This window comes from Pogona vitticeps, chromosome 3 (genome assembly GCF_051106095.1).
Source record: "Pogona vitticeps strain Pit_001003342236 chromosome 3, PviZW2.1, whole genome shotgun sequence".
Classification (NCBI taxonomy): domain Eukaryota; kingdom Metazoa; phylum Chordata; class Lepidosauria; order Squamata; family Agamidae; genus Pogona; species Pogona vitticeps.
In genome coordinates this window covers 183,629,481-183,655,860 of record NC_135785.1, presented here as the reverse complement: position 1 = coordinate 183,655,860, position 26,380 = coordinate 183,629,481, and the positions used below count along the sequence as shown (strand labels likewise).

The 26,380-nt window shown below is 38.0% G+C and overlaps 1 protein-coding gene and 1 long non-coding RNA gene across 10 annotated transcripts in view; one reads left to right on the top strand and one right to left on the bottom strand.

The window, feature by feature from the left end:
• Positions 1-26,380, top strand: part of GPM6B (glycoprotein M6B) — a 133,319-nt gene that overhangs the window by 72,859 nt on the left and 34,080 nt on the right. For 4 of the 9 annotated variants that reach the window (XR_013543542.1, XM_020786775.3, XM_072994355.2 and 1 more), the window contains exon 1: positions 17,829-18,513. The exons of 4 other annotated variants lie outside the window; for them this stretch is intronic. Coding sequence is in view for 4 of the 5 variants with exons in the window: in XM_020786775.3 (XP_020642434.1) it covers positions 18,465-18,513 (49 nt within the window). In the remaining variant the exon portion in view is untranslated. Of the gene's footprint in view, positions 1-17,815; positions 18,514-26,380 lie in introns of those variants that run through there. One more of the 9 variants, XM_078390385.1, reaches the window with a different exon arrangement.
• LOC110075469 (uncharacterized) lies at positions 19,862-26,048 on the bottom strand. Its single transcript, XR_002299973.3, has 2 exons — positions 25,912-26,048; positions 19,862-23,613 (listed from the first exon to the last, which is right to left on the bottom strand). It is a non-coding gene; the product is annotated as an uncharacterized LOC110075469 (long non-coding RNA).

The window sequence follows — 26,380 nt, the reverse complement described above, 5'->3', positions numbered from 1 at the left end:
AAAAGGTGTTGCAGCAAGGAAACTAACTGTGCCTCGTGACTTCTAACTGGATTACAGTACCTGCTCCCTGATTTCAGCTACTATAGTTTGTATTCAGTTTTTTTGGCTCTTCAAGAACATTGTTCATGGCTTTGTGTGGACTAACCTGTTGTGCCTTGCATGCTATAAACATTCAATTATGTCAGAAAATGGAGATTTGGTCTTATGCTGAGCATGTGCTATTGCTGGTGAATGGGATCAGTTTAAGCTTTGTGTTGCTGTTGTTTTGCATTACCTAAAGTAAATAAGGAAAACCAGCTGTTAAATAGTTTAATTCCACTATTTATCCTCCACACAACTAAAAGGGACCTCTCAATGCAGTGCCAAATCAGACAAACCATTTCTAACTTAATATAGGCTTGAGCTGTAGAGTTGGGCAGAGTTGCACAACAATCTCATCTGTCATTGAGACATTTCTATAAGCATGGGGAGAAGGTGGATGAAAGGAAATGTAAAATATAGGTATAGGGGTATAGGTCTTATCACTGGCTGATAATGGTCTATATGTACTTGAATTAAATTTATGGTACACAAATTTATGGTACATAAACTAGAGTATACCAAGCTTTAAGTATCTCCATTTGTTAATGACAGTGGTAATGGTTTTTAATGCCACTGTTGACTGCTGTTCACTTTACATGGTTCAAATGTTATTCTGTTATAGTTTATTAAATATTTTATTACACTATTTGGTTCAGAATATAATTTCCCTGTTTTCCTCCTCTAAAAATTATGTGCGTCTTAAGGTCAGGTGCATCTTATGGAGCAAATAATACGGTATTTCAAATGTGAAAGAAAATAATTACACATTTCTGATGTTTAATCTTTTAAAAAATGTTTTATTGCAAAGAAAAACTTTCAACCAAGATGCTATTGGCCTGGTTTGTAATATAACAAAGAATATTTCTAAAATGGAACTATTATGCACAGTAAGCCAACTTTTTCATTTTGCAGGCTGTCTAAAAATAATAAATTAGAAGGCAAGTCAAGGTTAAATCTAGTAATGGTAAATACAATGATTATATTTGTAATTCTAATTAGATGTGTCTAATCCAATGCAATGCGTGTGGAGTGGCCACAGCTCAATGGCATAGCACATGCTTTGTATGCAGAAGATTTTTGACTTAATTAAGTATCTCCAGTTTTTAAGCATCTGCAGTTTTGGAGACAAGCTCAATTGCAGAATAACAAAGTCAAGACAAGTTGGGCTGAAATGTCAATTAATTTTTTTCACTTATGTTGACAACAGGGATGTTTTTCAAAGTGATACAACTCCAAATCCTTTGGTATATGAGTAAGATCTTTCTTGCACAAGATCAGTTGAATGCTTAGATCAGGGCAGTCTGCAGGGAAGAAACTGTGCAACGTTGATCAAGCTCTGACAAAGTAAGGGAGCCCCAAGTCAGCTTCTGGGCACCTCATTACTCCTCACTCTCCATTCGGAAAATGGGGGCAGGGAGACCACAAAGATTCCCATAATCTCTCCCATTGGAGAAAAAAAGGTTTGTTTGGTTTGTTTGTTTGTTCAAAGTTTTATTCTACCCTTCTAGTGGCCAAGCCACTAAATTTTTCATTCTCCCTTGTGAGAATGAGAAGCGTAGGTGACAAATTACATCCTATTTTGTTGTGTTCATTCCCCCATACAAGGTGCTCTCATAGAAGAAAGCTATTGCCAATTACTGCTAGCAAGACACCACTGTTTTCCCAGATGTCCTGGACTGCTGTGTGGCCAAGTTTTTTAGTAGCCTTCCCATTTTGGGCGCTTGGGTTGATTTCAAATGAGAAAGGAGCCAGGAATTAAATCCTGTTGCCCACCATCCCCACATGACCTCAGCTTAAGAATCATAGAACCATGAAGTTTGAAGGGGCCATCGAGTTCAAACGCCCTGCTCAGTGCAGGAATACAAATTGAAGAATGTCTGCCAGGTGGTTGTCTAAATTTCTCTTGAATGCCTCTAGTGTTGGAGCACTCACCACCTCTCGAGGCAATTGGTTCCATTGCCATAATGTTAAGGACATTTTTCCTGGTATTCAACCGAAATCTGGCTTCCTGTAATTTGAGCCCATTGTTGCGTGGCCTGCACTCAGGGATGATTGAGAACAGATCCTGCCCCTCCTCTGTATAACAGCCTTTCAAGTATTTGAAAAGTGTTGTCATATCTCCCCTCAGTCTTCTTTTCTCAAGGCTAAACATGCCCAGTTCTTTCAGCGTTTCCTCAAAAGGCTTGGTTTCTAGCCTCCTGATCATCCTTGGTGCCCTCCTCTGAACTTGTTCCAATTTGTTGGCATCCTTCTTGAAGTGCAGAATAGCTGTTTCTGCACCAAGCTATTAGTGGACATAAAAGGAATCTTCTGCTCCCTCCACACCCCGCAGCAATCAGTGCTGCTGTAGCAGGGAACTTTAAGTTAGCGACAGTGCATAGCCAATTTCTTAAAAGTCAGGTTTCTTCCTGCTCCACAAAACATTAATTGATTCATTAAAAAAAACTCAGGTGCATTATTAGTACTCCTAAGCTAATATAAATTGATATTGCTGATTGTATTCCATTAAGAATTAGAATTAATTAAGGTGATTCAGACCTGAAATATATGACAAACATTGCACCGTAATCCTTCTGAAAACAACAAAATTCTCCTCTGCTAGAGGAAGCCTGGCCTCCAGCATGCCTTTGATTTTCTTGATGTTATGCGAACCATGTGATCAATTAAGGTCTGATGATCAAATGAGTTCAGACAGTAACTTGGGGAAGGGTTGCTAATTATGTATAGCTGCATAAGTGTTACAGAGTGATAGTTGCTATTCTGTGGGAGAAATGAGCTACTCAGACAGCCCAGATGAACAATGCAAAAATGGCCGATGATGACCAATTAAATTACTCTTTTTCTAGGACATGCAGGAAGAGGAAAATCCCTGTTGAAAGCAGCTTCTCCCTGCAGAAACCTTCCTTTTAAAATATTATATTAAGAATCCATCTGTTTTTACCCAATTACTATTCTGGTTTTCTCTTTCTTTTTTTAAGTCGGCCATTTCTTTACAGACTGAACTTTTAAACATGTTTACCAAAGGCAGCAGATTCTGTACATATTACTGTAGCATCGAAGAGGTGGAGGCAGAGGAGGTTCACAATGCCTTATTCAAGCTATGTAAATGTTTAAGTGGGAGAAATAATGTAGAACTAGGAGAGTGGGCTAGTTCATATCATGCACAAGGAAAACATTTTTCTAGTTGATATTGAAGAGGAAAACAATATCAGGCTAGAGAAGCAGACTCTTAGGATGGCACTAATGAGTAAGTTGGGTATTATCTCTGTGCAAAGTGAAAATATTTCATGTTACATTCCAGTACATTTTATCAAGGATGTTTCTTTCAGGTGCTATTTTTAGATAGAAGATGCATTTGCAACATTTCATATTAAGTACGTATACTGTAGACAGGGATGAGGTCCATACATGTCTTGCTTCTGAAAATTTGTTACAACCTTGCTAATGAAGCAGTGCAATGTCTTACAGTTTCATTTGTCATAGCGAAGCCTCAATCCATAAGGAACTTAGAGGTGGCTTTTGTTTGCCAGGTTAGAAGATTGTAGTTTATAATACTCCAAAGAGATATATGTTGGGGAAATGCAGATAGTATAAAGGTGAAAATATATTCTAACAAAATTACATGCCAGTAATCTTCCTGTACCGGTTTGCATGCCTGGATAAATGCAAGGAGTGGTAGTTATAGTGTGTTAATTGAAATTCAAAGCCAATATTTTAAATGTTTCAAATACTTTTCACATTACACTCTACTCCTTTATGGCTGTATTTCCTGTTTATATGCTTTGACATCAGAATGCAGTCTTAGATCAGGTTGTGTGTTTTTTTAAGTTGGTGAAGCCAAGGTAACTGGTGAAGTTATTGAAGCTGCTTTTGGATAGTTCCATTTATTAGTTGCTGCTTTATTCCTGTTTAGGATAAATTGTAATCTTAATTCATTAGTATTCTGCTGCAGTGGCCCACACGTCCTTACTCAGTTATGGTGTCATAGCACAACATAACTGTACAGTACTTTGAATTTATATTTGAAGAAGAATTCCTGAAGTTAAGAAACATGTATAGATATTATCAGTTGCACACTAGTTATATAGAGATTTCTGAATTTGGAGCAATTTGTCTTCAAAAGCTATGCCATTTGCCTAGCTGCACAAGAGGATTTTGGCCACAGCCTGGAAAGCAGGCAGTGTCAATGCAAATTTGCTCAGTACCTGAAAGACCTCAAGCTAGAGTTGGCTCTTCTATTAATCTGTATTTTTTTATCTTCTGATCCTCCCAAACTCACACAATGTGTTTCTGTGTTGTATTGCAGTTGTGCAAGTTATTTCTTGCCACTCTTCTATTTTATGCTTGAAGTTGTCATATCTGTTTCTTGTAAAGCCATCAACAGTTTTCCGCTCCTGATGTAAGGCCATCTTCCTCAAGTTCCTTACAAGATGCAGGATTGATTTCATGTCCTCTCCTGTCCTTTTGGAAGAAGGAAGCCAACGGGTCATCTTTTTAGACTTTACCCAGAACAAGTATTCTGTGAGCAAGGCTAATGGCAAAGCAGAACGATGTGCTTGGCTGATCTTGAATGTGATGAATGAGCTGTCCACAGTTAGGATTAGGGCAGGGAAGGGATATGTTTATCGCCAAGATGGAGGAGAGGTGTTTGTGCCTTTTCCGGCTTCAGCTTCTAAAATAATTGGTCTTGGATTGTTTCCACCACCAGCAAAATGCCCCTGGCTATGTCAGATATTGGCAATAAATTGGAGACTTCTATTCTTTGTCCATGATTCAGTTCTCCTCTCCTTTTGAGAGGAGAGGTCTTAAGGCCATACCTCCCCACCTTCACAAAAGAGAGACTTCTATTGATAGAGCAGGAGAGAGAGAGAGAGAGAGAGTAGGGAGAGAGAGTAGGGAGAAAGCATACTACTCTGCTGCAATTGTAACTCAAGATGCAAATCATATTACACTATCCTTCCTTCTGGGGATTAGCCTAAAATTCCACCTACCCACCCAATTGGATAAACTTTGAAACATGATGAAAGGGCAATCAACCCTGATATCTATACAAATAAAGATGTGAAGAAAAAGTGTTAGTCATATGTATATGGAATATAGTTTCTGCTCTTTCATCCCTGAGGGATGCAGAGGGAGACAGGTGTTTGTCCTGGTGAGAAAATCTTATCTGCAATAAATTATAATGGATTTGTTTTGGAGGCAGATGCTACCATTAAGAGAACCTGCCTCCCCCCCCTCTTTTTTTAATTTTAAGGTTGGGATAAATAGAGGTTGTGAACATTAAATTAAATGCTTCAGTGAAACTGAGGGTGGAAATAGACATTATAGGAACAGGAAAATCCTTACAAGCTGATTGTTTGTGATTGTCAGAGAAGGGCGTCTAGTTCCCAGATTTTGCAAAACTAACGCTTCATTTTATGAGGGGTTTATTATAGGAATCCTTTGAAATATGAGTTCTGAAATGCAATACATGTCTCTTCAATGTCTTTTCAGCTCAAATAGTGGGCTATCTGTAGCATGTTTCCATCCTATTTTTGAAGCAAGGTGTGTGGCTATAAAGTTTCTTCTGACGGGTGTTGTCTTCTTCTGCCATCTTGAGTTTCCAGTCTCTGTGAGGTTCCTGTAAATTGCAACATGTAGTTTGGCACACAAATGTAAAATGTAGGAAGAATCACAGTCTGTTAATAGCTTCCTTTCAGCTTTGGTGATATGTTTTCACATCAATTTGGATTGAGTTTCCCATTAGAAACAAAAGTAATATTTTGGGTGAGGTAAGTTACACTTTGAGCATCTGCTAATTAATGCAGTTAGAGTGCTTTTATTTTGCTCTCTCTCTCTCTGTTTTCTTTCCTCTTTCTTTGAACTCAATTTCACTCTTTTAAAAGAACAAGTTTTGGTATCCATCCAGTCTGTTGCAACTTGACAATACAAGATAATTGATGTCTTGCTGTGTATTTAAACAATATTGTGCCTGCCTACCTTTTTGCATGAGTGGGGGGGGGAGTAGGAGGCAACATAGCATCATTAAGAAATACTCCTTTTTAAGCATTAAACTGAATTATTTAGATTGTCTTGGTCTGTTTAATTCTGAAACCACAACTTTGCTACAAGCTTGGAACACAATGCTGAATTGAATAAGGATGTGAGTAACAGCCGTCTTCGGGAATCAAGCAACACGGAGACAACAGTTCTTCTGGGATTTCAACATGCAGTGTTTATCATTTGACTCTTTTCTAGTAGCAAAACTTTCAGATGGAACATGTGTCTCTTTCTTAAAAAAAAAGAAATAAATAGTGGTCAGAGATAGGCAGGCAGATAATTATACTTCAAACACTGCTGCTTTAAAAAAAAGTCTCACTGCTTTTTGTTTAGGCCTTTCAAAATGCAGCCGCTTAATGCCTCCATTGTATGGAAGGGAAATATGCTAATTTGAAGCACATTTCCCATCAGAAACCCTTTCAGTCATGTCATAGTTGAGATATGAATGATGATAAAAGAGGAGAGAATGGAGAGGCCTGTATTATGAGAGCACTGCTGTTTTGTTATTATGCATTGAGAAGGGGGATGAATAGAACTGAAGAGTTCAGTCACCCATGAAGACCCATGGCCTGTGGGCTGCTCGGGGTGGAGTGGGTTCTCATGGACGCAGTCTGTTCTCTCTTCCCAACTGGCTCCTCTGGAAAGATTCCCTTCCCAGACTGGCCCATATTGGGGCAAAGGGGGGGGCTTCTTACACCTCCCTGATGTACAACAGGACATGTACAATTAACTCGTTAAGTTTATGGGAGGGCAAAGTCAAGAAGAGGAGACCTTCTATGGACCACTGGCTTATTTATTTATTTATTTATTTATTTATTTATTTATTTATTTATTTATTTATTTATTTATTTATTTATTTATTTAAATTATTTTTAACCCACCGTTCTCCTTTAAAAGGACCCAAGGCCACCTAGAGCAATTAAAAGACAATATTTAAGTTAATAATTGTGTACAATACAAAAAGAATCAATGAACACAACACCAAAAAACATAAGCAACACCAAAACATATTCAACGCAATAAGGTGCAACAAACTATTTAAAAAACCCCACTCAGCAGCCATTCACTCACGGAAAACTTGCCTTATCAGCCTAAGGTTTTCCTAACAAATAGAAACGTTTTCTATCCAGATTAGATCAAGTGTTTGTATCCATTCAAGATGTAAGCTTCATGCATATCCATGTTTGTCATCCCTCAGGAAAGGCATTCTCCTCAGAAGCCCTTTCTGTGTGTGGTCATCTATATTTGTGCCACCTCATAATTAGAGACGTGTCTCTTCTAGCACACCTCTTCTCTCCTCAGCTCTCTGTGAATATCTGTGTTAGGAGTATTCTAGGATGTGCTAAGAGTTTGTGCTGACATTTCTGTTCAGTGTAGCATTCTTGATGATCGTACAAAGAATTTTGTGATGCTTGGACATTGTATGAGCACCAGAAAAGGAAGAAAGGGCAAAGGCTATAGTCTACCACTGCTGAAGTTGTTCAGCTACCTCATAGACAGTGACTTGCTTATACATACAAGAACAAGAAAGAATGGCTGGATAAGATTAGATATTTGATCTGCTTGCCAATTGAGCATATTCTCAACATACAGTACAGTGGAGAAGGAGGCATGACACAGTTGCTATAGTGCTATAATAATACAGTGGAATACATTTAATACCCATTCCCTGTGCCCTCAGCAATCCTCTTCCCAAAATTCAGGGGCCTGTCAAGAATGCTTAGGAAGTGCTGATAATGAGTGCTGTAGTGGGAATTGGTGAAAACTGCCTCGCCTTCTTCCTCCAGAGGGAGTGTTTCCATTCACAGCTGTGTTCCTGTATCTTTTCAGGAACCCTGTGGCATCAGTAAATAACTGTGTCTCCATCTGAGATTTGTATGAGAGGGATATGCAGTTACTTGCTTGTCAGGATAATTAGAGTTTTTGAGCATCCAGATTTAAAATATAGCAGAATCATATAATTAGCCTAGATGTTTGCTAAAGTGTCCAGTATTCCCAATGGTGAGTTTTCAATAACTGCCTATATTTGTTTGGATTAGCAGTACTTTAAGCATATACTGAGTCTTGGCTCTTAGTTATCGGCGTTTATTGATTCCTCCTGCATCTCTGGATGAGGGAGGTGGCCCAACTCTCCTGGCATGCTAGGAGGCTGATACAGGGCAAGGAGGTGTGTGTGTGTGTGAATTAACTGTTTGTAATTATGTTTTGGGGGCATACATGGATTTTGGACTACATAGGGGTCCTGCGCCTAACTCCAGTGTTGTTGAAGCAAGAAGTGCACAGTTACGCATATGTGTAGAAGGGGATTTATCTATTTACTCAAACTGAACTATTAGAAAAATGAATTTGAATCTGAAGTTCACGTTTAGTAACATAGAAGGCTAAAACCTAATAAATGGATGCATAAATACAAATGAACATTAGTCCATAACAGTAGAAACGAATAAACCATCTAGAATTCATGTGGAGTACAGTATTTGTCAAATTTGTATCAAAACTATTGTTGCTGAGCATGTGAAAAACCCTAATACTCTTGAGGAATAGGAAGTTGAAAGTTAGTTAGTTAGTTAGTTAGTTAGTTAGTTAGTTAGTTAGTTAGTTAGTTAGTTAGTTAGTTAGTTAGTTAGTTAGTTAGTTAGTTAGTTAGTTAGTTTGTTTGTTTGTTTGTTTGTTTGTTTGTTTGTTTGTTTGTTTGCTGGTTCTTGTCCCCAAATTTCAGAGCATTTGATCAAGGGTGAATCCATGTAATTTGAATCCAAATTGGAAAACACACTTAACATCTAAAGCTTAAAGAAACAGCAAAGGCATATCTCGGAACTGAATTACAGTTGAAAATGGCAAGTGTTTGCCATGCTTTTGAATTCATCAGAATGAAGAAACTTCAGCTCTTTCCTTCTACGGTTATAAAATAGCATTTTGGCCAACAGTGTGTTCTCCTCTTGGACCATACCTGGCCCTGAGAAGGGTGCCAACTGGCTGTTTAGTAGGCTAGATATCGAAAACACTTAATTTGTGGTGCTTCTCTACACTTATACATTTCCCTACTTATGTCAAGCATTCAGGCGGGAGCCTTGTGATGCAGTAGTTAAACCACTGTACTGCAGCCAAAACTGCTCATAACCCCAGGTTCAATCCTAGATAGCCTTCTCAAAGTTGACTCAGCCTTCTGTCCTTCCAAGGTTGGTAAAATGAGTACTCAGGTCGCTGGGGGCGGGGGGAGGCAATGTTTACCCTGCATAACTAACTTATGAACTGCCCAGAAAGTGCTTTAAGCTCTATGGGGCAGTGTATAAACAGTATGCTTTGCTTTTTGTTCTTTCTTTATTAGTAAGGTGGCTTAAGATGGACGCCATAAATACTTATGTTTTCAGCAAAGTAAGATACAAGCAAAATGCACTGATTCAGGTATAATAGGCATAGTTTTTAACTGATGTGTTTTGTGTGGCAGGAGAGCATATAAAGTAGCAATAAGGAAGCAGAACAGTAATGCATTTGGTTTTAGTGGGAAGACACCACCACTTGAAAAACAAAAGCACATAAATAGCAGGTGGAACATGAGTGCAGTTTTTTCTTTTCTGGGTTAAGCACTTCTGGAATTACGTTGGGTTTCCAAAGGGAAACATTTAAAAACATATATATATAAAATAGGCAGAATGTTGGGACTAAGTACAGTAGGCAGTAATCCTGCTCTGGCAAAGCAGTTTAATAGACAGCCAATCTGGGGATGCAGAATCAATGCTGCTACTCCTGTCCTTGACTCACCCTACAGTGCTTTTGTCTTCGGGTTCATTGTATGTGAGAGAGATCCCCTCCTGTCCTGAAATTAAGCAGTGCTTAGGCATAATGATTCCTAGACTAAACATGTCAATGTCTTCATTTCCAACACTTTCAGTTTTACAATATGTATATTTTAAATAGATTTTTAAAAATCACCTATTGCCCCATAGATCATGCTTTATTTGTTGTGTATAATACAATGTGTGTAGGCATCCTTCAGTCTCGAAAGACTATGGTAGCGTGCTCTGTATGGAGGACTTGGAACAGCGTCTAGTGTGGCTGAGGAGGCCAATTCGAGAGTGACAATCCCTTCCACACTGGAGACAAATCCAATCTGTCCCCTGTCCAGCTCCCTGGTTTTGCTTCCTTTGTGACTTCCTCTTTGCCTCAGCCTGCTGGACAAGGGTCTCTTCAAATTGGGAGAGGCCGTGATGTACTGCCTGCCTCCAGGCTGAACGATCAGATGTCAGAGTTTCCCATCTGTTGAGGTCTAATACAATGGTGTTGTATGTATGTGAAAAACGACTGTTAGACTTCACCTATCAATATTGATTGTTCCTGAATATCAGTCTCAAGGACATTGCAAAGTGCTACATGCATGCATGGATTCCAAATGGAAGCACTATCTAAACTGAGTGTGTTTGCCTATGTGTTGTCTTGGAACAGGTTATAGGGTGGGGAAATGGATGCTTGGAAGAGCTGGTCCATGTGAAGTTTCCTGACATATATTTGAAGTTATGTTCTGCCAAGCAGCTTCCAAAGTGAATTTATTTATTTATTCCTTAGACTTAGATACTGCCCCTTTAGTGCAATGAAGTATTCTGGACAGTTTGCAACAGTAGTAAAAAAAAATGTCATACACTATAAAATGCAACTTGTACTAGAAAGTTTAAATATTAAGCAAATGAAAACAAATGAAACCAACATCAAATTCTCAATTTGGAGGTGTGAATCATGTAGGGTCGTGTGGAAGGCCTTCCAGAAAAATAGCATTTTAAATCGCCTTCTCAATATTAACAGGGAGAGGACTAGGTGTATCTCCACCTGCCTCTGACATTGAGTGAAATGACTCTAATAGGATTTTTAAGATATGTGAGACATTAAACATTGCCATTTCCAAGTGAGTTTCCATGGTCAAGAAGAAATTTGAACTGGATCACACTGGCATACATACATAGTTGATACATTGATTTGGATTTTGTAGAATATGTTAGTGTCTTGGATTCCTCTGGATAAGCCACTGGCACTTGTGGACTGTATAGCGTGAACTGGATTTCTGCGATGTATTTTTGGTACAGAATTATGAAGAATGTTTGAAAGGGAGGAAGTGATGAGACACATGCACAGTGTGATTCAGCAGATGGCCTGAAACTTGGCGTTCTGTTTTTGAATGACAGTTAAATGATACTTTTGAGGGGGGGAAAGATACATGAACCCAAAAATATTCAGTCAATGAATTAGTTGTTCTTTTATCATTAATTCCTCTGTGTTAAAAGACTTAAACCTGCTCTAAATGAAAAGTTAAAAGGCCACAATCTAGAAGAACCAGATTCTGCAAGATTATTGTAGGGAGTTAATTGTTATAAATTTTGAAGCTGGGATGTACAATGGTGGCCCACAAGATGATGTTAATCCGTTCCATTGAAATCGCTGTTTAGTGAAAACATCGTCTTGCAAAAAGCGTTTCCCCATTGGAATGCACTTAAATCCGTTTAATGCGTTCCAATGGGGAAAATAGTTGTCATTTTGTGAAAATTGCCCATAGGGAAGCCATGTTGCGAAGCGCCAATCAGCTGTAAAAATTGCTGTCTTGCAAAGCATTGGTCCTGAAAATACCCGTTTTGTGAAGATCGCTCATAGGGAAGCCATTTTGCGGAGCCGCCGATCAGCTGTAAAAATCGTTGTCTTGCAAAGCATTGGTCCCGGGGGAAAAAAACTATCTTGCAAAGCATGGACCAAAACATCGTCCAGCAAAAATCACCCATAGGAAACACTGTTTTGCGAAGTGCAATGGCGATCGCAAAACTTCATCATCATGCGGATTTGTCGTTTTGCGGGGTAATCATCTAACGAGGTACCACTGTATTCTAACAAAGAGGTGGGCAGAAGATTGATCAAGTTCTCTTTATTTATTCACATATATATTTATTTAGTATACTTTGTAGGCTACCTTTCTCCTGGTGAGGGGACCTAAGGTGGCTCACCATGTTAAATCAAGTAACATGAAAAGTACAATAAAATTACAGGTTAAAAACGATTAAGTATGCAGTAATAATTAAAATCAAATAATTAATTAAAAACATTTAAAACTTTAAAAACTGAAATAGGTAAACAAAAAAGAAGAAGCCAGCATCCAGGGACTCAGTCATAACTATTAAAAGCCTGCTTGAACAGGTAGGTCTTCACTTGTCAGCAAAAAGATAAAAAGGAGAGAGCCCACCTAACCTCTTGAGAGAGCATTCCACAATCTGGGAGCTTCCACAGAGGAGGCCCTGTAGTAGATCTCCAGGTGTTTGCAGCAGGTCCACAAAGGTTTCTAACTTTCAAACGCTATGTGTAACATTAATGTGACTTTTCCTACCCCTTGCAAACTATTTATTCCCGCAGAAAGGTGGCGGTTCATCTACCTGGGCAGTAAAACAATTACTAAATGTAACTATTTGGTAATACAGTATATAAGCTGGATCTCCCTCCTTTTTATCATTCAAAAACCATCACAGTTGGGAGAACGTCGTGCAATTAGAAAAATCCGCTCATGCATGAAATTCACGCCCCTTGAAAGAAACATTGGATTGAACTGAATACAATTTTTTTAAAAATAATATAAGTAAGCAAGCAAGGAAGCAAGCAAGCAAGATGAAACTGCTAGCCTTGTTATTTAGATATTGTGGTGTTGTGTGTCATGGTTCCCTTGGTCAATCTTGAGTGCGCTCTCTCTCTCTCTCTCTCTCTCTCTCTCTCTCTCTCTCTGATATATCTGTTACCTCACACACATAGACGCTAGCCTACTTCATAGGGTGGTTGTGAGTTGAAAATAGGCCAGAGGAAACATATGTAGCACCCTGAATTTCTTTGAGAAAGAGCAGGAAACGGGGGGGAGGAGACCCTACACATTTTAACCACTCTATTTACATATATGGGGAATAGCAGGAAGTGTTAAGAAATCAAAACATGCTTGCTACAGCTTACAGTATATCTCTTACAGATGTATGTACAGTACATTTCTCCTTTCTTTGCTAGATTAATATATCAAACTGCTAGAGCTATATCAAATTGGTGTACATCTATCGTATGAGTGGGGTATCATTGGCCCACAAACAGGATCAATGGACTATATGGAGTTGGAAGTGTTTGGTTACAGTGGAGAAGGAATCTTAGTACATGAGGGGAGAAGCCCCAGTGAAATAAGTGTGTGTGTGTGGGGGGGGGTTGGTTGGTTGGTTGGTTGGTTGGTTGGTTGGTTGGTTGGTTGGTTGGTTGGTAGGTAGGTAGGTAGGTAGGTAGGTAGGTAGGTAGGTAGGTAGGTAGGTAGGTAGGTAGGTAGGTAGGTAGGTAGGTAGGTAGGTAGGTAGTGGGGATTCTATGCCCTCTTCTGTTTACTCTGTTCTTTTCAGGTTTGAGGTAAAGATGCTAAGCCACTGATACCATTTTTAGAAACCATCCTTATCATTTCTGTGTAAGTCAATATTCTACGCATACATTTTGGGTGGATTTTTGAAGCAACACTGTACTGGAAACAATTGTCACAGTTCAATGAGTCATTAAAAATCCAGTTGCTGATATTAAAAATCAAAGAAAAACATGTGGCCTTCCAAGTGTTTGGTGGACTACAACTTTTATCATCCTTCACCATAACTTATGCTAGGTGGGGCTGATTGAAGTTGCAGTCCAAGAGCAACTGGAAGACCATCCACTCCCAACCTTGCTTTTCTAATTGGATCATATAGTGCAGTGGTTCTTAACCTTGGGTTACTCAGGTGTTTTTGAACTGCAACTCCCAGAAACCCCAGCCAGCACAGCTGGTGATGAAGGCTTCTGGGAGTTGCAGTCCAAAAACACCTGAGTAACCTAAGGTTAAGAACCACTGATATAGTGTCTTACTCTACATTTGCACACATGCAGAGCTCTAGTTGCAGAGGCTGGTGATGCAAACGGATGTGATGCTGGTTCATGTATGGTCAAGCACACAAATGGCACTATGTCAGATCATTGCAGCAGTTGGAGCTCTGTTTTGAAGAGGGTACTGGATTTTAACATTTATTCATTAGTATATGTGCACTTCTACAGGTTTGGAAAAATGCTACTCTGATGTTTTGTTTTTCTGGGAAGCTTGAGTGGCTAGTGGTAAAAATATATTTCTTTTTTACTGATGGTAATTTGCAAAGTTAGTTGATTCTGGATATGCTGTATCTTTTATCATCATCATCATCATCATCATCATCATCATCATCATCATCATCATCATCATCATCATCATCATCATCATCATCATCATAATTGTCATCTTAGAACTGCAGAGCTGGAGGAGACCCTACAAATCATTGAGCTTACCGCCTGTCAAGGAGGCCCAGTGGGAAACCAAAATCGCAACCTCTGGCTCCATAGCCAGATGCTTAAACCACTGAGCTATCCAGCAGGTCTTAATTGGGCTCTGTAATGCACACTAAATTATTTGGAATCTCTTGAACTTAAAAAGAGAAATTAAAAAATACACTCCTCTTTCATAGACATTTTTCATTCTTGGCCACAACCCATCCTATGATCTTACTTTCAGCTACACTGTTTGTGTGTCACCAGCTTCCCATTTAAAATTTCAAGCTACTGTGCTTTGGGTGACGTCCATCAGTACCAGTCTACTAATTGGTTGCTTGCCTACCAAAATCTGTTATTCCTTGGGTTTGCAGAAAGAAACTTTCTGCAAGGAATCTTTCTAGAGCTCTTTCCTCCTTTACTCATGTCAAAAGCCCCCATAGTATTATTAAGAGAATGCAACATCAAATTAGGCAATAGCATGTACATAAACACATAAAATGCAAACTGATTTACAAGAAAAAAAATTGTAAAGCTTGTATAACTTCATAAGATAATTTTTGCCCAGAAACAAGCAATGTCAAGAGCATTTGGAGCAACTAACAACAAATCTTCTATAGTACATGTTGAGGGGTGCATGGTACACTGACATAAGATTAATATTGTCTGCTCTTCTCTGTTCTCCCAAATGACTATGTCGGTGCAAAAAAACTTATTTTCCTAAGTTTACCTTGGTTCTGTCAACTCCATTCTGCAGTCTTAGAAGTGTCTTCTAATTACGTAACCCAGCCTCTATGTAACCAAGTACTATTCTTTCCTGGTGGTCTATTTTAAGATATGGGTAGTTTTTCTTTCCTCATCATAGTCCTGTCATTCTCTGCTGTGTCTTCAAGATTCGTATATGTTCATGTGTGTGTGTGTGTGTGTTCTGGCTTGATTTTAGTCTGGAAGGAGTAGGATGGTAGCCAAAGAGGAATGCACATTGGGTGTAGATGCTTTGAGTCGTTCACTGTTAACTGCCTCCTCTCTCCATATATCACTGGGTGCAATGCCTGCTAGATAATTGTGTTGTTTTTTTTTAATAAGGTTTGGCTTCAGGCATCCTGTAATGATTTTACAGCTTTCTTTGTGCGCCATATTTATCTGATTTGCATGGGCTGAACTATGCCACACCAGACTATGCCACAACATAAAGCAGTACTGTATAGGGCCAAAGCTGTAGTTGTTAGTGTTTGTGGTTCTATGCCCCATCTAGAGCCCAGTAGCATTCAAATATTATTGTACCTTGCAGAGACCTTTTATTTTGTATGTTGGTAATGTTTTTCTACAGATCAACATGCAATCCAAAGTAACACCTAGGTACAGTATGTGGAGGCAAAACAATGATCTAGTTGAATACCCTTCCCAGTAACTTAAAATTTCCAGGATACCTGCTCGTTTCTTAAGTGAAGGCCGCATATTTGAGGCTGAGAGAGTTTGGGCTTAGGTTTCTATTGTAATATGTGCCCTGTTCGTACCATCTGAAAACTGTGCAGTTGAGCAGCAGGGGTGAAGTATGGTGTAATTATATTTTATACAGAGTTGCTCTGACTCAGAGTTTGGAAAAGTTCCTTTTTTAAGGCTACAACTTCCAGAGTGCCCCAAGAGTTGTGGTCAGAAAATAAACTTTTCCACTCTGCTATGTGTGCTTTGAAGAGAGTTAAAATACAGTTTTAATTTGCATAGATTATCATATCTTACATTAATTTTATTTTTAGAAATAATTTTGGGTTTTGGGATACAAAATTTAAATACAATCGTAGTTTCTCTTAGAGAAGACAACAGTGGGAAACTAACTCACATTGTTTAGATAGTGCACTGCTTTCTTTGACTTGCATGCAGCTTTTTCTGCTTTTTCACACACAGAGTTACATATCTCGAAAAGGAGATGTACCCAAAAAGGTTACATAAAAGATCAACCCCAGTTTTTCTGCGATGAATTGTGAAGAAACAAGATCCATTCTAGTTTGCCTTGTGTTTACTGTGACTAGTACCTCTACTAAGTTGTAGATAGCAGTAGTTCTTGATGCTGCCCATAATATACTTATTCACTATTATTATTCGCTATATTCTCAGAATATTCAGGGAAGAAAGCATATGATATAACTCTATGCAGTCATTATCTAAGCATGTGGAACTCATGTGTGCTGAGGAGAGTGTGCTTGCCTTGTCCCCCACATAAGAAACAACATTCTGGAGAGGAGGAGGTAACCCCTTCATGTGACCCAAAACCACACCAGTTAGAATATAGCTTGTGAATATAGCTTGTGTCTTTAGACTGCAGATATGGGAGAAATACACAGCTGATGGTTGTATCTTGCCCCCAAGGAATCCCCTCCATACAGAAAACTAGCCTTATAGGAAGTCCATAATGAGTAGTTTTTCCACTTTAGTGGAGGTTAGGATCCTGGGAATATATTCCAACATTCTCCTTGAATATTCTGGATAGAAATACTTCTACCAGGCTTATAAAACTGAACAAAGCATTTTTCCTCCACCAAGACTTTGGGTTAGTTTTTTTTTCTTTTACCAAACCTTTGTTCTAGGTGCCCATTTTAAGTACAAACTACTGTATCAAACAAATAAGAATTCAACAAAGAAAAAGTCTAGACTTGCATAATTCTTCCAATAAACATCTATTCCATTGACTCACCTAGTGATGCCCTATCCTTTGTCAGCTCTTGCTAAAATATGCCTTTGTTTACACACATCCTCTTTTGAAAGGGCAATTTCCCAAGTGCTTTAATGGTGCTTCCAGATTAAGCTTTTTATTACACAATCATCAGGCCTTGTTTATGGAATCTTCCATTCTTAACCCTTCCATGTCTCCATATTGTTTCTCCCACCTTTGCTTCTTCCTTTAAAAATCCCTTGAGGAGGAAAAGACGAAATTGTGTCTCAGTCGTCTTTTGGTTGGTAATTCTAGAAGATGTCTAGCTGAAAACACCACAAAGGAACACTGGCCCTTGGAAACAGCTGTTTGAAGCTGTTGTTTTGTAAATCTAGAATGTTGATTACAACATGTCACAAATTATGCTAAAATCATCGTGTGACCCTTTAAAATTTATGGTTAAACGTGGATGCTTTTTTTAATGGTAGGAAGCAAAGTATGGAACCTCAGGTGTTGCACCCCCCCCCCTTTATCTTCTTGCCTGCATGTTTCTAGTCCATAGTTTGAATTTATATTGTATATAACTACCCCAGAATTTTTAAGACCTCACTCTGCTGTAAGCACGGTGCCCTTCTATTGATTTCACATGCTGTCGCCCCATCAAATCTGAGTTTAAAATGTGTACCCTTGAAGTCCATAGCTACGCTGACAGAAATGGGTGCATTCTTTCCTTTGTGAGAACAGAGGGCATGTGGACTAGGTCAGAATGCAAGCACAGTGTTAGACTCTTGCAGAAAAGGGGAGGCTTATTGTGTGGATGACATGAACTCTACTTAGCAATGGTGTATGGAGAGAGAGAGAGAGACTGGTGTCATAGCTGAGTCACGCAACAGGAGGGGTCTCCTTTCTCTCCCTCACAGATGCAGCCCCCTTTTCTGATGTCACAAACATATTCTTCACCCAGAGAATTGATTTAACATTCATAGGGGAAGAGGAGGAAAGGGAGAGCATGTGAAAGAAAACAGAGGCTAGCTGGATTGTTCAGGTTCCCTTGCACACGCATATACTGAAAGAGACAGGAGACATCAAGCTCAGAATGGTGATTTTGTAACTGGGGGTCTCTGACGTATAGCTGAGCGTTTCCTAGCAGAGATCTTTATGGACCAGTAGACAGACTAAAACTGAAGCTGACAAGACTTTGTACGTTTTGGAAAGAGGTGCAACCTACTGTAGTGAGGAACTGAGCCCTTCAATCAGTGCAACAGTAAAGAAGAGACAGAAGAGAAAGAAGGAAGGAAGAAAGAAGAGAGAGAAAAGGAGAAAGAGATTGAGCTTTTGCTGGGGGCGGGGAGTGAGAGCATTTTTGGTGGATGGTATAAAGCCCGCCATGGAAACTACAGCAGAGGAAAATACAGAACAAAGCCAAGAGAAAAAAGGTACCCAGAGGACCAAACAATAGACTGTTCAAATCTTTTTAAGAACCTTCAGTGAAAAGATTTAAGCTGTGTTTGTCACTCTCTTTAGAACGGCATGTAAATGATCATTATTGCTTCTTCTATCTTCAAGCAGTTGTTTTTTTTTAAATTCTGTATAAGTTGATAGTAGATTTAAGAGAACAGCCATTTATCCTGGCTTCTCTGGGTTGGCTTTTTCACACACTTTGAACCCAGGAAAAAAAGAGGGTTTTATTGTGTTTTTAGCATTTTAGAGCAAACTAATTCTGTTTATTATTGTGCAAGTGTCCCTTTATTCATGCATTTTGAGCTCGAAAGTCAGGCTTTGGGGAATCCAGTATTATGATCACATGAAGCTTATAGCCAGTATGGGGCAAGGCACACAGAATTCTGTTTTCATCTTTTATTGTATAGTGTTTGTCTTCCATTTTTCCTCTCTTCAAGGAAAAAGAATTGTGCAATAGCATGGAGGGGGAGAAAAAGGAACAATCGAAGAGGACCTAGCATTTGGGAAGAAGTGTTATGAAAGATAGATTTATAGACCATAAAATGGCAATGTGGCATGACAGAACGAACCTGAGTGTTACTGCTGATTTATAGATGTAAACAGTGCAGTGCCACACAGCATATATACAACATTAATGACTTGCATTGTTACATTTCATTACCTTTTTCTGTAGCCAGTATGTGCAGTGATGCTCCTGAAAACTTTGTCCCCATTTACTCTTGTGTCAAGCCAATGACTTGAAAAGCAGTAAACATACATTATTGGGCAGAGGTCACACTCAGTGCTGGCAATTTATCTTTTATCATATTGTTTGCACAACAGGTCTTGTAGGTTTGAAGCAGTAAGACACAAGAGGAAAAGCCATAGCTAACAAGTAACATGCAGGTCGTGTAGGCGTTATGTTATTGTTTAGTGATGGCTTTTTTGTTATTTTGTTCAGAAGCTCCTGAACAGCCAGTTGCTTTCTCTGTGTTACTGGTTTAGGGCAAAGGCTATATTAATTAAATGTTCAGTACAAATGCTGGTCTCCAGATTCTGCAAATTAAGTGTTGATCTCTGGAACAGTTAATCCATATAATATGAGAAAAGCTTCATTGGCAGTTGAGTGAAATGTGAAAAAGCAGTTGGACCATGGCATAAAATAATACCCTAGATAGTCTGCTGAAAACACTACAATGGTAAGAGATTAAATTTTGCAAAATCACTTGCATGCCACTGAAATGATAATGTTACTGCAGATTTTATATACAGTATATATATATATATACACACACACAAACTGCATTCCAGGTGGTCTTTACAAAAATCCCCAGACTCTCAAAATTTGTACAAAAGTGTTTGAAGATTCTTTATTAAACTATCATCTTTTAACATGCCAAAATAGAAATAACACATTTCATTAAAATGAATGGAAGAGTTAATTGAGTATCTCTTGTGTTATGAAATGAATTATACTTAGAAATTTATTTCCTCTGAATGTGTGAAATTTCCAGATAGATTTATTTGAAAGATGAGAGTAAGGGTGTATGTGGTTATGTATTCATCATTTCATCTCCACACAACTGTTGCAAAAAAAATTTTAATCTGTTGAATCTGGATAATTGTTTAGGCTTGTACAAGAAGCTTTCATTAGCACAATGTAATCTGTTTGCTCCAGAAAAACAACCAGTTTGTTGGCTGTTTTTTTGCTGGTCATGTCAAAGAACCCAGCTGAAAGCACCCTACTATCTACTAAGAATTATTTGTCCTGCAACCTTTTTTCAGGTAGAGGGAGATTATTTGGGAAACACATGTCTAAAATCTGCTTGGGTTCATTGTGCTGGTTTCACAATCTTTGGGTGGGGACAAGATTTTCCCCTCTAAAAACCATCTAGGCTTAGGGAATTGCTCTAAATGTACAGACATTTCTGATTTTCTTATTGTACCTGACTTGTTTAGTGTGATAAAACATATCGATCTATTTGGATAGATAGCATTTTTAAGGCAGTCATTAACAATGCAGTTTATAGTAAAGTCTTTATAAGCAAGTAATAACAGGCTGCTTGGAGCTTTTTCTCCATAACTCCTTTTTGAATCAATTCATACTTTATAGATAAATAACGGATAAAAGATATGAAATTCAAATCGGAGTCTGACTCTTAATTTAAAAGAATTTTAGTTCCATTGATGTGACTAAATTAAATGTCCAGTCCTAAATCAGTGTCCAGTTGAAATCTCATTAAAGTACTTAATTAAGTAGACTTTGATGTCCTGTCAGTTTTCCAGTTATCTTTCATGTATGTAATATCTGTGGATTTTTCTCCAGATTTTACTTGTAGCATTGAAACCCCTAATTGGGTGTTTTGTTCATAACATCAGACATACATAATTTTGTTTTTGGTTGAGTATATAAAGAGAAATGTGAATATTTTAAACAATACGACTTTAAAAAAATGAATGGACCTAACTGCACTTAAATTTACATTAAACATCCCTGGGTTGTGGCATAAGTTTTTGTTCTTTTCCTAGTGCCACGTCACTGAATCTGTGTTGATGTGTGATTAAAATGGCATATGTTGATATTGCGTGTTTTAAAGATTGATTTCTGTCAATAGAACTTTAGGTGGTTTGTTTAGCAACCTGGATGTTAAGAGATTTGGGGGGAAATCCATTCTGCATGCATTAGCCGTCTCTCACCTTGTGCCCTCCAGATTATTAGATCACAGCTCCCATTCTTCCAGATACCATGTTTCGTGGGCATTGACCATCTTATCTAGGAATGATAGATGCTGTAGTCCAACATCTGGAGGTTCTGCTTTTTGTTTAATTGAGAAGTAGATTGTATCGATCATTCCCGTTTTTAAAGCGTTCTAGGAACATACCAAAGGATATATGTACAGACATACTTGTAAGAGTGACTGACAAACAGAATTGTATGTTTCTTTGAATGGTTAAAAACCAGTAAATTCCTATAATGGAAACAAATTCACATTTGCAAAGGATAGGACATGAAATGGATCCAGAACATTTCAGCTGCATCTCAGCCTCGTTGTGTTGATCAACATGAAATCTTAGTAATGACCAGCAAAGGCAACAGTGACCTGCAGGGGTTTCTAAGTGTGGCGGAAATGTTCTACAACCAACCAATCACTTCTTTCTTCTCCATACATGTATGTATGTTAAGTGCCATGTTTTACAATCAAGCATACTGTCATTACTAATTTCAGCTGTAGGTCTATAGAAAAACATTAAATGCACTTCCATCAGGCTACGAGGTGGGGGTGGAAATTTAAATAGTTGTTTGATTTCGCAAAGGCTTATGTTTCTTTTGAGATAAGCCGTCGTAGAAGTTCCCCTTATGCTAATTTGAGAAGCAGGACGGTTGCCATATTAACATGGTATTTTATTTTGAAGTATCAAAAATTCTTAGGAGAGAACAAGCCAATGAACACTTGCTGTGTTATTGCTGAACAGCTATTTGCAGAGCAATAAGACAGACTGGCTGCATTTAAAGCTGGAGGTTTATAAATTGCTGTAAATGACAGGATTTATCTTGTGGGCATTGCATTAAATCAAAACGTGAGGATGGGGCTAGGCAGATTTACTGAGATGGAATAAATGGGCAAAACGAATGCCATTTTAAATCAGCAGAGAACAAAATGAATCCAGATGAATATTTACATGGACATGATGTTTGTCTTTAGTGGGATGGTGGTGGAGGAAAATCCAGCGATTAAATCCCAGCTGAAAAATGCCACACAGATTTACTCTGGGTGTCCAGAACAAACTGGCCATCAGATTATTAGAGATTAAAAATTAACTCATCATTGTTGTATTTAAGCAATGTTTAAATATGCCTTTGGTTAAGCAATTGTGCTTAAAAAATGAAACAAAATTTGTTTTTTTAATAAATGTGACTTACATTTGGTTAAAGGTATATAAGATTGCATTTAAAGGAGATTCTGAACACTTAAATCATGGAATTATTGGACTTATTGGGAAAGAATTGCATGGGAAAATCAGTTTTTTTAAATGTTGGAGGAATAAAAATACAGAAATTATGAAATGGTGTTTACATTTATGCAGAGAGAATGTATGGAAATTACATCACTGTTTATCTCTAAAACACAGTTTATATAAAGAAAATGGTATCGTTCAGTTAATACACATGGGTAGTCTTTTTTATTTCTTTCTAAGGGGAAAAAAAGGCATATTTCAGAGATGTATTTTGTTTCTCCAATCTTTTCTAGAAGGTCCTAAGTGGGCTGCCATTAATATTCCAGATCGGTTTGGATAACATTAATAGTGATCTGAAACATTAATGGTCAACTTTGGAAAGGGCGGAAGAAGGAAAAGCTTGGAACTTTCAGTTCTTTGTTCTTCAGCAACTGCTGTTTATTAGCAATCACAGATACGATCCCATCTGTGTCCAGTTGTATTATTGACGTCCTATGTTCTTCTGAATGTCTTGGCATAAAAAGAGTGTTCATGTAATTACAGACATTGCATCATTTGGCTTGGAAGGCTCACTATGGCATACTGTGAGACTCCTGGAGGAATCAGAGAAATGGTTTAGATAGGAGAGGTGTCCAGTTACAAATATACTTTGTTCTTGGAACATTCATTGAATTCTGTGGATGCTGTCCTCTTTGGAAAATATATATTAATTAAATAGGGCTTAAATCCACGTGTCAATCCAAATTAAAGCAAACAATTGAATGGATAGGATTTGTTAAGTCAACGTTTTTATACCTCCCATTGATTCGTAGGCCTGTTCTAGATGGGATTAAAGACCATAATTTGCATAAATACAGCTTTCAAATGATCCATTTTTATGGTCCACAATTCTGCAGTTCTTCGAGTGCACATGACAGGACGTTTCTTACTTGCAGAAGTGACCATTATGGCAGAATGGGTATCTCCACCCATAGAAAAGGCTAGAGGCACAGATCTGTCCTCCCCTCTGAAATGCAGGCAATTCCTGGTACACAAAAGACTCCTTAATATGCATTGGAGCTCATGTGGGATCTTCAGTTGTGCTGTGATGCTATAACTGCAGTTTGACAGCATGACTTCTGTGTATCTTATCAGAGAGGCTGAAATGGAAAAGAATGCTTGTTAGGTTGTATCTGTCATCTCAGCATTAGTTAAAATTATGCAGGTAGGGATGGGCACAAGGAGTGAAGCAAATGCTATCAAATGATGAACTGGTACTCATTGATCCAAAACGGGTGATAAAGTAGAATTGGGTTTCCAAGTACAGGCCAAGAATAGAGACATAAGGATTGAAGAAGTGTCAAACATGTGGCTGCTGTTGCCTGCTTTCCAAGTGGAAGTTCTCAGTAGGCAAGAATGGGCTTTATATCCTCTTCCATGATAGATAATAGGTGCTGTCAACTATCTGCTCAACTGTACTGGACCATCTCAGAGATAAGAATCAGAATTCTTCCTGTGCCTTTGTTTCCTTACATGGATTGCAGTCACAAAGATAGTCCTATAAGGATATTTTTGCTTCAATTGAATCAGATAATTAAGAAGGGAGAAAGTAAATGAAGACTTACCGTATTTTTCGCACCATAAGACGCACTTTTTTCCCACAAAACAGGGGGGTGGAAAGTCTGTGCGTCTTATGGAGCGAAGAAAACAGATTATATTTTTCTGTTTTCTTCTCCTAAAAAATTGGTGCGTCTTATGGAAAGGTGCATCTTATGGAGCGAAAAATATGGGTATATATGCTTGTGTGATCTATAGCCAAGCTCTTTCTATAGGACTGCATGTATAGGTACCTCGCCTTGCTCAAATAGAAAGAAGTAACACAATCTTGAACCAGCAAGCAGTAAATGTTAGTTGAAGTACCTTTTGCTTAAGCAATTTGTGATTAGACTACTACTACTACTACTACTACTACTACTACTACTACTACTACTACTACTACTACTACTACTACTACTACTACTACTACTACTACTACTACTACTAATAATAATAATAATAATAATAATAATAATAATAATAATAATAATAATAATAATAATAATAATAATAATAATAATAATAATAATAATAATAATAATAATAATAATGTGCCATCATCAATTCTGACTTCAGGTGACCCTTTCCAAGGGTTTCAACGTAAAGAATACACATATATGGTTTATCATCCCCTTCTGGGGCGCCTTGGGACTACGGTGCAGCTTGCACAAGCTGTCTCTTCTCCTGCAAGGCAGAGTGGGGAATTGAACATCCAGCTTCTGTCTCTGCAGTCAGATACTTAAACCACTGAGTATTTTATCCACACGAACATTGTTAATTAATCTGATGCTGCATTAAATGCTGTTCTGGGACTTCTAGTTTGATTCCACTTCCATGTGTTTTCTGCAAAGCAGAACTTCAATCAAGAGTGAAGGTGTGAAAGAGCTATAATTACAAGGCAGTGAAATATAAACCATAACCTAAATGTTCTAAAAATATTATATATGGACCACCATCCCTGCATTTTCTTGTTTGATGTCATCATCCTCAATTGCCATGGCATCCATTGTGGCCTTTCAAACAGAGGAGTGATTGTTCAGCAGCAGAAACAAATTCATCTGAGTTAGTTAAAAATATGAACTAGGAGACACTGGGGAAAATTAATTATGCAAAGTGGGGATTTCCTCCCTCTAAACAGAAAGCAGAGACCTTGGATTTATTTATTTATTTATTTATTTATTTGTTTGTTTGTTTATTTATTTATTTGTTTATTTATTTATTTATTTATTTATTTATTTATTTATTTATTTATTTATTTATTTATTTATTTATTGACTATGGGTCCAAGAATGAGGCTGTCTGGTAAGCTTAAAGCTTCAGTCCAGCTTCCCAAAAAAACTGTATGAGTCAGAATTGCTGTCCTGTTGCTTTGGATTTCTGATGTAAGTCTCTAAGGGCTCGGATCTTTTAGGGAATGAAGATTGTTGTTGTGAGATTGTATTCAGAGATGAAAAGGAAGGTACTCCAGTCTATGCACAGCTCCTATACGTAATTCTTACGGTTGGGTTGGTCTGAATGTCATTTTCTGTCTTGCAGCGAGGGAAGTCTGAAGTAGTTCAGTAGGGTCTAAACATAACTCGGGACAGGCTTCTAATGAATAAAATAGCTGAAGGTATTTTACAAACCTTGCTTGTTCACAACCTTCTTTCGTTTTGAATGGCATTTCTGCTTAGGCTCTGTAGAAATGACCAGGGATTTTACAGAAACAACATACTGTAGGAGTTTGGTTCCATTTTCCCTATATAGAGTATAATATGCTCCTCCTGTAATTTACTGTCCAGAGGTATGGAAAGAAATAATAAAAGGAACACATTTTCACTGCATCTTGCAGTGATGTCTTGAGCAATAATAATGTTACTTACCAGTTATAGCATTCAGGGCCCATTAGACTTGTATGTTGCTTGCCAAAGAATATCAGACTCTTAATGTGATTGGCAACTGTGTAATCTTGCTTACCTTTTACAAACTACAAAGAAGAAGAAGACTTGCTAAAGATAATGGGTTAAATTATCACAAAAATTATAATTGTGCCCAAATTATGGACAAAACATTCTCAGAATGTAGACCAGTATAACTTGGAATAATTTTGCACAATGCATTGCAACTTTTTAATGTACTTATTTTGTAAAAGTATTAACTATGTGATACTGCAGTAGCTGAAACTGTTCTTTGATTTTACCTCCCACATCTGGGAAGGATAATCTTGCTGAGTTGGTTTTCCTGAGGAGTTAAAAATAGTAAATGTGGTTTCCCATAATTAGATTATATTGCCCTTCCTATCGTATCTGATGTAGAAGACTTACTGCTCGCAAAAGAAAGGCATATGATGTA